General features: G+C 36.9%; 2 protein-coding genes across 2 annotated transcripts; one reads left to right on the top strand and one right to left on the bottom strand.

Annotated features, from left to right (window-relative positions):
- Window positions 1–1,213: 1,213 nt before the first annotated feature.
- On the bottom strand, window positions 1,214–9,305 carry LOC121863470. Its single transcript, XM_042362146.1, has 4 exons — window positions 9,198–9,305; window positions 5,797–5,980; window positions 2,306–4,823; window positions 1,214–1,517 (listed from the first exon to the last, which is right to left on the bottom strand). Exons 1-4 carry the CDS (start codon window positions 9,198–9,200, stop codon window positions 1,475–1,477), a joined length of 2,748 nt encoding a protein of 915 aa, XP_042218080.1. The 5' UTR covers window positions 9,201–9,305; the 3' UTR covers window positions 1,214–1,474.
- A 177-nt stretch (window positions 9,306–9,482) lies between these two features.
- Window positions 9,483–10,774, top strand: LOC121863471 (splicing factor YJU2-like). The gene has a single exon (XM_042362147.1). The coding sequence runs from the start codon at window positions 9,683–9,685 to the stop codon at window positions 10,730–10,732; it is 1,050 nt and encodes a 349-aa protein (XP_042218081.1). The 5' UTR covers window positions 9,483–9,682; the 3' UTR covers window positions 10,733–10,774.
- The last annotated feature ends 7 nt before the right edge of the window (window positions 10,775–10,781 follow it).

Below are 10,781 nucleotides of genomic sequence, written 5' to 3' on the forward strand. Positions count from 1 at the left end.
GTTCTTCAATCAGTATTTTAAATGTCTTCTTACTACTACTGTACTATAAAAAGCAACCCCTCAAGTTCTCTTGAGATTCCATTTCAAAGAACTTTAAAAAATAAAATAAAATCTGATCTCCCACACTTTTTTATGACATGAATTGCACAAATCTAAAGCTGTGCTTACTACAGTACCAAGGTCTGAAGTTCCCCACCACTGCCAAATCCAAGGGGCTATAACTCATTTGGCATTGCTTTATATTTATATATTACAAGAAATGTAATTGAAATCCATTTCTGGAAAAAAAAAAAAAAAATCTGCTAACTCAATGTACACTTCATTACAGTGGCGGGGAACAACATAATATATCCACTGGAAAGCAATTGAGTCTGTTCAAGATTTTAAGACCCTAAATACCTTATTGGTTATGCAGTATGAAAAATGCTTACATCAATTCCTTTCAAATTTAATGGATCGTTATTGTGCAAATGATACTCATATATAAATCAACACACTGACAATGTAATACAGTACAATGATTATCACAAAAAAGTACAGTATATGGTAAAAGAACTAGGCACTCTGGCTTCAAATTTGTCTTACTTGCAACCCCAGTGAGAACTGTCTCATTCACCTGTGTGACCACTGATATAAGGCTGGGGAAGACTAGAGAGGAAGGTACCAGATCCTTCCTGCAGTGCCACATTGGAATCAGCTATGAAAAGTATCTGTGAGAGCAGTATACTGTACTGTAATCTAATTGGTACTATCTAAAATGGGTAAAGAACCACATTGGCAATGATAAAAGAGGCAAAGTAATGAAGTGTTCCTGAATGAGTAAAAAATGGTGGGTACATAATAAAACAAATTCTTGTCAAAATATATAAGGATGGAAGAAACACATCAAAGACGACAAATTAATTGGTGTGACATGGACGACAGAATGTGAATACAGTCCAGTACTGGTACAGTAGTCAAGGGGTAAAAAGAGGAAGCCTCTAATGAATTCTCCATGAACTGGTTGTGCAATTCATAGCTTGAATGAGTAACAATGAATCAGTTCTTAGAAGGGAAAATAAACTGAAAGGATTTAGGCGGGAATTTGAGAAAATTGTAAGTTTTTTAGTACAATATTGTAAGATGAAAGAAAATACTGTAGATACAGATCGGGATTCTGCCTAATATATAAGTGTAATGAATATAATAATGTAGTGGTCTAAGAAATTATTGATACTGTACTGAACACTGAGGAACTGATGTTTGCATAAATCACATAACCACACAATGCCATGAGCGTAAGATCTACAGTAAGGTAAACTTTATACGTCACTTTCAGATCTTTTCCTCCTCACTCACTCAATTCCACTCATACGTACGTTATCCGTAATAAAAATTCAAGTATTAATTCCGTGTTTAGAATTTCCTAACATCAAAAATGGGGCATGTAAACTCACATTCATAACTATAAAATAAGTAAAATAACTTAAAGCTGTTACTCACCACTCAGCAGGCTGCGAAAGCTCAGGTTGGTCAGGCTAATTGGAAAAAAATAAATAAAATGTCAATATGAACATCACAACAATATTCCTGAATTTATGAATACAGTTACCAATTATTAATTCCCACATTGGAGGAAATATCTGTACTAAGAATTATTTACAAATGACCTTATTCAACATTTCTCTTGTACTTAAGAATGTCTCCAATTAACACCATCTTTAGAAACTGGGCCTGAAAATGTCAGTTACCCAGTCAGCAGCCGTAATACAAAACGAGCCTTAAATTTGAAGATACAAAATGAATTAAGTATCAAATTAAAGATAAAAGTATAGGAAAAATGAAATCTATGATAAGAGGGGTTTCTTATGTAACCATCCAAATGAGATGGTTCATTTCATATTGTATACAGCTCTTTACAATCTAACGCTAAAAACAAATACCCGGTATGCCATGATGTGCAACCTTTATATTTGTCCTTATATCCCCAGTAACAGTTTACATCCTGGTATTCATGATATTAAGAATAAATGAATGATTATGAATACTACAGTATCTCAGCGCTGCAACAGCCAGGGTCATATGACGCCAGAGATAATTAATGGTAAAAGGTTGACATTACAAAGGTAACCAAAATTACACCTTATAACAAGACTGGACTAAGGAGGAAGAAGTATAAATGAAGATTTTTACTGTTCTACATTTTTTATTTATTTCTTTTTTTGTATTAATTTCCTTTTTATTTTGAAAGATGTTTGACTTATTGAAAACCAGGATATAATTTTTTTCAGGCCCCAGTATGAAATAAACATGCACAAATACTCACTTTCCGTTATGCTGGCTGTTTGTCCGTTCAAGGAACTGCCAACTTGGTACCTGTAGGAGTGATGAAAGACCCCGTCCTGTCTTACCATCACAACTGTCTTCTGATGTGGTCTCGCTGCATTGTCGACTTTTGGAGGATGTGGGTGCCTGGACTTCAATGGTGCCAGTGCGCTGCCTTGTTTGGCGGGTTGACATTTCAATAGGAACCCTTGGTCTCTTGTTGGGCTGTGATTCTTGTGAACCAGTTAAGTTATTCACACTTCCTCTCCCCCTTCCTCTACCTGACCCCCTACCATGGCCTTGACCACTACCCCTTACCCTTGGCATATTATCTCTACTGGTCTCTTGATTCGAGTCAGACGAGCTAACATTTCCAACACCTCCTTGATGTGCTTTACCTTTTCTGCCACGTCTTCCTCTCCCTTTGGATTTAATACTTCCATTTTCATCACTAAAACTTGCTACTGAACAGAGAGATAAAGTATCAGAAGACTGATCTGAACATGATGCTTTATTTTCTATGTTTTCAGTTATATCTGAGGGTAATGTTGGCCCATAATGACTAGAAGCCTCACTAACAATAGCTTCACTGTGCTCATGAATTGCAGATGTTTGGGACAGATCTGTAACTGAATCTGCACCACTTTCAATCATCAATGTTCCGCCATCTCTTGACACTGAATAAATACTTTGAGCCTCTTCATCTACATTGCACAACCTTGAAAGATCTTGATTATGTTCTGCAATTTGCTTTTCAAGGTCTGGATCATTAGTAGCTTCTCTCTCCCCTGGATCATTAGTAGCTTCTCTCTCCCCTGGATTATTAGTAGCTTCTCTCTCCCCTGGATTATTAGTAGCTTCTCTCTCCCCTGGTTCAATAGTAGCTTCTCTCTCCCCTGGTTCAATAGTAGCTTCTTTCTCCCCTGGATCACTAGTAGCTTCTTTTTCCCCTGGATCATTAGTAGCTTCTCTCTCCCCTGGATTATTAGTAGCTTCTCTCTCCCCTGGATTATTAGTAGCTTCTCTCTCCCCTGGTTCAATAGTAGCTTCTCTCTCCCCTGGTTCAATAGTAGCTTCTTTTTCCCCCGGATCATTAGTAGCTTCTCTCTCCCCTGGATTATTAGTAGCTTCTCTCTCCCCTGGTTCAATAGTAGCTTCTTTTTCCCCTGGATCATTAGTAGCTTGTTTTCCCCCTGGTTCAATAGTAGCTTCTTTTTCCCCTGGATCATTATTAGCTTCTTTTTCCCCTGGATCATTAGTAGCTTCTTTTTCCCCTGGATCATTAGTAGCTTCTCTCTCCCCTTCTGGTATAGTTAAAGCTAGTTCTTCATTGTTGGTGGGCTCATTAACTGGTATTGATACAGCTTCTTCTTGAGAGTCCAAAGCCTCTGATCCTATGCTTTGTTGTTCATTAACAGCTACACTTTTTTCAACTGTTACCATGGCTGGGTGAATGTTAAATTGAAGGGGATCTTGAGGTGCTGATAATTTCAAGTCTGATGCCATTAGGCTCTTGAAATTATCATATGATGAAGTTTCTGCAACTAAATTATATTTAAAATTTTCGCTTGTTTCTATATCTCCCAATGACCCAAGAGAAGATCCTGAACAAGAAGAAAACTTGGCACTTTCCTCTTGCAGCTGAGGCACAGTAATAGTTGAACCTTTGTTAGCGTCCTCTTCATTGTAACCACTGTCATCACTAGCAGCAGAGGCAGCAGGAGACAGAAACTGAGAATCACACAACGCAGACACTTCCTCTTTAGCACAATCATTTGGTGCACAAACTAATGACTTAGCTTTATTATTATCAATTTTCTGACCTTTCTCCACTAAACTTTGTGGATTATCTAAAATTTCTTCAATTACTGATGAAGAATTACCTGTTAAATTACTGGCAAATTCCTCATTATAATTATAATTGCAAAGTCCATTTTTCCCTGTACTTGTAATTATTTGAGAAAAAGCTGATCTTTGACTGGGAATATGTCTTTCTTGTTCTCTATTATTTGAATCAATCACAGTTTGTTGCAAAACACTACACAAGTTAGGTTCTGTACTGGAAAGGTCTTCTACACTGTCTGTGAGTGTGTTATCCTTTACATCAAATCCTTTCATCCAGGATTCAAGTTCTGCATTTACAACTTCTAGTCCAGTATCATCACATGATGTGCCAGTTGCTGATTCCTTTTTGGCAGGGTGTGTTGGCAAGTCCAAATCAAGACTATTAAGCAACTCAAAGAAACCGTCACAGCTTGAATCAGTCTTCACCTCTGGAGGCTGAGATTGTGAAGGAACTTCAGTTTGATCGGCAGCAGGAGGATATTTCCTTGAAGATTTCTTATTTTTCCTACTGGGTTTTGGAGGTGCATAAGACTTTTGTAGGAGCAGTTCCACTTCTTTATCTGTGACAGATACCAGTGACTGGGCAGGACTTAGTATTGGGCTTTTAATATCTGATAGCACACCACTGGTAGAACTACCTGTACTAGTACTCCCCCCCCAAAACTGCCGACGTCCTGTAAACAGAAAGTACATACATTAGTACTGTTACCGCCACAGTAAGATAAACTAGAAGAGAGAAAGGAGAGGGATGGCCACAGTAAGATAAACTAGACGAGAGTGAGAGGAAAAAAAAGTGTTGACAACGAACTTTGCTGACGTGTTAAATGGCGCGCCGGTCACATGTTACTAAGGCGAGATGGAGCTTGTAACAGAGGGACAGTCTATCACCGTCTACTGTAAAGGCAACATCTTGATTCTCGCCAATAACAGTTTCCCGGAAGATATTATTCGCTCTCGTTGGTCAAACCCTAGACCCCAAAACGTGAGTGTGATTGTGAAATATATATTGATCAATGATCATATTATGCAAACTGTGTCCTGATGTATCAACAGTTGTAACATACGAGTTATATTTAAGAGGTTAATAGGTTATGTACTGTATATTGATCGTACTATTCAAACTGTGTGTCCTGATATACCAGCATTTGTTATACTGTATGTGAATTGTTCTTTAACAGGTTTTGACCAAATTATACTCATCGAGTCAATGACAAGGGTCTTATTATCCAGCACAAACCAATAACGCTCCTATGAGCGTTCACAAGTACATTACATATACCTGTACCGGTATAATAAAAGCAATGTGAGGGTGACAGTACATTAAAGGGTTTCCGAAGAGCTTGATAGATGGCAAATGTTACACCAGGGATATAAGATATATATAATGTGAAGTTTCTTTCAACTTTTCTGTGCATGTGAAGGCATTGTTTTTCATGTATGAAACATAACTCAACTAATATCTAAAGATCTAGAACACTGTTAATTTGCCTACATATTGTGTTCAGAAATACGTATTCACAATAATTAATAACTTTGCATTGTGTGTGTGTGTGTACTATAGTTAGGTTAGGTTAGGATTCCGTGACAGCAAAGTAGTAGTACTATACAGTAGTTATACAGTAGTTAGTAATTCTGACAAAAACTTACCCAAATATGATGATCGATGTGCGTTCTGCACCCTTATATTCCGAGTAATTACACAATCCCATGGTGATGACAATAATAGGGAGTCACATTCCACATTGTCACACCGCAACACTGCTTCTTCCAGAGAAAATTGAAAGGGGCGCACACGTCCTTCTCTGCAGTGTGCGCATGGACGATCCAAGCTCTGGAAACATAAATGAAGGTTTTGATTATGTAAAATACAAAATAAATAAAAGACTAACACTGACACATACAATACTAAAAGAGAAAATAGCAAACCTGAAATCGATTTGCAGTTGTCGAGCGATAAGAAAGTTGTCTTTAATTCAGATATCCCTTGTTTATCAATGGGGTTGCGTTACTGAAAACCTAACGTCAAGTGAAATTATCATTAAACGAGGGATAACAATAACACAGTGGACGAACAACAGGTTCAAATGGCAGGGCGCTAAAACAATGAGTACAGTAGTACATTACTGTACTCCCTAATAATAAAGCAATAATAAATAAGTTTGTTATAAATGGTTTCTAAATTAAACAATTGATTTATTAACACCAAACTTCCATATAAACAATGTAGTTCTGAGTTAAATGATTTACTGAGCAAAAGGTGAGCCTAATACTGTATCTTGACCTTTTCTTCCAAACTTCTCATAGTAAGCACTTTTTTATGATTCTCACGCGCACTGTCACTAAATTTCCTCTTAGGGCTCATGATTGTGGTTAAATTCGACCAAAGAGAAAAACTTTATGAGCAATCACACCTGGGTGACGCTTTGTTATATCGTATTGGCCACTTATCAGCTACTAGCCATTTGGGCGCTCTATCCAGTGTTAGTACAGGAGGAAACCGGGGACCGGGAAACCTGTGATGTTTGGTAGTGAGGGTCACACTGGATAGCACCCTTCTCATGTGTGTCTGGGCCGAGGCTCAAACCCTTGACATATTGGTGAGAGTTATGCCTTGGCGAGATGCGTGATGAGGCTCATGAAATAGCTAGCGAATATATTATGGTCATAATTTATCTAGGCAGCCCCTTCCGGCAATAAGCCCAACCAGAAGTACCATGGAAATTGATAATTAAATAGATATTATAAGTGTTTAAATGGTGGCAAAATATATGATTATGATGTTATGATATGATAAGTAAGAGGGACGCTGAGTGGGTAGACTCAATTCACAAGCAATAAGAGCGACTTTTTACTTTAATTATAAGCATAAATAAATGCACAACCAATATATATATATATATATATATATATATATATATATATATATATATATATATATATATATATATATATATATATATACTCTCTATATATATATATATATATATATATATATATATATATATATATATATATATATATATATATATATATATATATATATATATATATATATATATATATATATATATATATATATATTAGCAATGCATGAAGGATAAGGGAAATTGTGGGGTAAAACATTGTGGAAAAACTAATCATGACACTAAAATTATGTCTCTATGTGCTTTGTCCATGAAGAAATTAATTAACTATCATAAATATTGCTCCAAAAAATTTGCAGTCAATGTGTGTTGTCTACCAAATTTGTTTAAAAAAATTACAACTGACCCGCTTGATCCGAGCGTACTCTCACGTCCACAAAATAAAAATTTAATTACACCATTACACTTCAACAAAGTTGCTTCCATTGGTGCCAAATATCAAAATAAGTACCTTCTGTTTAATATATTGGGGCTCTGACCCCCGGCTTGGAAGTTAGGGAAGGTTAGGTAGGTTTCTTTGGTTGGTTAGATCATGCTCTATTAGGTTCTTGTAAATTTCATGGAAATGTCTGAGAACAGCATTACCACTAGAAACAGTTGTTTGATTTCATTAATTTTTTCCACAAATGTTCTTATCATTATAGTAAATATTTTAAAATAAGCAACATTTACTAGAAACTGACCTAACCAACTAAAGAATTCTACCTAACCTTACCTAACTTCCTAGCTGGGAGGTGGAGCCCCTGCCATATTAAACAGAAATTATTGTACTTATTTTGATATCTGGTACCAATGAAAGCAACTTTGTTGAAGCGTCATGGTGTAATTTGTCAATTTTTGTGGACATGAGACTACGCTTGGACTGTGCAGGTTGGATTTAAACAAACAGCAGACGACAACACACGCTGACTGCAGCTTTTTAGGAGCCGTATTTAAGGTAAATAATTAACTTCTTCACGTACAAAGTACGTAGAAAGATCATTTTAGTGCCATATGATGAGTTCCTTACTGTGTTTTACCCCACAATTTTCCTCATCCTTCATACCCTGCCCACTACAAGTAATTTATGATCTTAGATAGAGAAACACTAAACAAAAATACTTATAATTGAAATAGAAAGTTGTCACATCTTTTAAAATACTAACTATAATGATAAGAACATCTGTAGAAAAAAATAAAAAAATCGATCAACTTCTTCCAGTGGTAATGGTGTTCTCAGAAATTACGGTAATTATATAGGACTCAACAGTGAGCAAAATTTATGGGAAAAAATTATGAAAACACCGGATTTTCACTGTTATATTATAGTGGACAATGTTGTAGTTTGTGGAAATATAGAAAAAAAATGGATATTTAAAAAATAAATGCTATTTAACATTTGCGGGTATGAAAAAGACCTAACCAACCTAACCAAACAAACATACCTAACCTTACCTAACTTCCTTACCGGGGGGCAGAGCCGATCAATAGGTGAAGAGGATATAAGAAAAATAAAAGCAACAGAGACGTGACCGATTGCCCAAGCGGCTAACGAGCCGATCAGTGGCGAAGAGGATAAGAGTAAAAAGTAAAGTAAAATGATATGGTGAAATTTGAGGCATTTTCTGGACGTGATATGATATGGTGTATCAGCTCTAGGCAGCCCGGGAGGTGGAGTGATTTACTGTGTTGCGGGTTCCACAATAAATGATTGTCATATCAGAACTCACCGATGAAAATAATGTAAGAAAATAAACAGTAAGAAAAATGACTAGCTCATGGGTTAGTCCTATATATTAACCGAAATTACATTACGATGTTCTCTTTAATACCCTATTTTCAATAATTGACATGTTTTCTCTAGTCAACACAACCAAAACACCTGACAGCTCCAGCATCACATTGTGGCATGTAATATCTCACATAATAATTGTTAATTTAAGGTAACAGCATTACTGTGCTCGATAACTACTAAATTACTGATAATTAGTCCACGTTACGATAGAAGAAACACTTGGCTCACTTTTATGTTGGCGGTGTTTTGCCTCTACCTTCCCTCCCACCCCACTTTATGACCTAGTTTACCCTACAAAGAAAATTATGGTTGTATATTTTGTTTATTAATGAAACAGTATAAGGCCTTACCATCTCGGTGGCGGTGCAGTGAGCCGCCTCTCATGGCCTCGTGATGGACGCCGCTATTAAACGTTTTGCCGCGGTCAGTGAGTCGCCATCTTGTGTTGTGACCATGCGCGACTCAACTTGTCCCGACCCCTGCACCACTCTCTCACAAACTCACTTTCAATTGTCTAAACTATAATGTTGGTAAACACTTATGATTTAAATTGTAATTATATGAGATATAGATTGTTATATATGCTTTTGGATACATTTGATTCTTATATTGACATAATCGTAGAATATAATATGAGCCAACACATCCGGAGGTGTTGGTGGTGAGGCTGACGTAGTGTTTGTGTCATCTGGGGGAGTTATTGGCTGCATATTGCTAATGCTGCGTAACTCATCTATCAACATCATTTCGCATGCCAGCTGTTAGGTATTGCTGATCACACTTGCTTGTTAAGAGGAGGATCACGTTGCCGTACGTGGCATTTTAAGGTGAAAAAATGTCTGAACGTAAAGTCCTTAACAAATACTATCCTCCAGACTTTGACCCATCTAAAATTCCTAGGGCAAGATGTCCAAGGAATCGCCAGTTTACTGTGAGGTTGATGGTTCCCTGCAATATCAAATGTTATACATGTGGGGAATATATTGCCAAAGGAAAGAAATTTAATGCCAGGAAAGAGGATGTAGAAAACATGACTTATCTCGGTGTTCGAATCTATCGTTTCTACATAAAGTGCCCAGGATGTCTTGCTGAAATATCTTTTAGGACAGATCCAGAGAGCACAGATTATGTCATTGAGGCTGGTGCTCATCGCAATTTCCAAGCATTAAAGTTGGCAGAGGAACAAGCAGCGAGAGAGGAGCGTGAAGCGAGGGAGGAGATCGAGTCCAACCCAATGTTGCTGTTAGAAAACCGAACTCAACAATCCCAGTACGAGATGGAAGTATTGGAGTCGCTTGAAGATCTACGTGAAATGAATGATCGGCATGCAGGTATTGATCTTGGAAAAATTGCAGAGAAGTTCGAAACTGAACGAAAGATGACACAGGAACAAGTGGAGGAAGCAGAAAGATTAGCAGCATTACAAGCACTTGGTTATGAAATGATAGAAGGACAAATGGTAAAAAGAGTTGCTCCTGAAGAATTAGAGGAAGAAAAACCACTAAAGAAGAAAATCAAAATAGAAAAGGATACCAAAGTTACCGATGTCCTTACAAGTTCTTCGCTGAGTGTTGGAGATAAATTTAAAAAGGGTAACATGAAATCTAGGCTGGCAGGCATGATTAAAATTAAAGATTCACAAACAAAAAGGGATAAAAGCACAAATGAACCTAAAGGACCCAAATCAACTAAATTAACAGATGTACCGTTACCGAACACATCAAAGCCGGTAGTTCCTTTATCATCATCAGATAAAAGTGTTGATAAAGTTTCATCTAGTACATCTGTGGTAAAAGATGAGGTACAGAATGTTGTATCAAAAGGTCCTAGTGGGTTGTCATTCCTAGGGGCATATTCTGATTCAGAGTCTGATGAGAGTAACTGAGTATCTTTCTCCAGCTGTTACTATTTTGTTCTTGTTGAAATATTGGATG

Source organism: Homarus americanus, unplaced genomic scaffold (assembly GCF_018991925.1).
Source record: "Homarus americanus isolate GMGI-L3 unplaced genomic scaffold, GMGI_Hamer_2.0 scaffold46608, whole genome shotgun sequence".
Taxonomy (NCBI): Eukaryota; Metazoa; Arthropoda; class Malacostraca; order Decapoda; family Nephropidae; genus Homarus; species Homarus americanus.

Coding starts and splice junctions, on each gene's coding strand:
- LOC121863470 (XM_042362146.1), bottom strand. Junction 4,824..5,796: donor ACATCGATCATCATATTTGG/GTAAGTTTTTGT, acceptor TTCTGTTTACAG/GACGTCGGCAGTTTTGGGGG. Junction 1,518..2,305: donor AACAGCCAGCATAACGGAAA/GTGAGTATTTGT, acceptor TTTTCCAATTAG/CCTGACCAACCTGAGCTTTC.
- LOC121863471 (XM_042362147.1), top strand. CDS start 9,683: ATGTCTGAACGTAAAGTCCTTAACAAATACTATCCTCCAGACTTTGAC.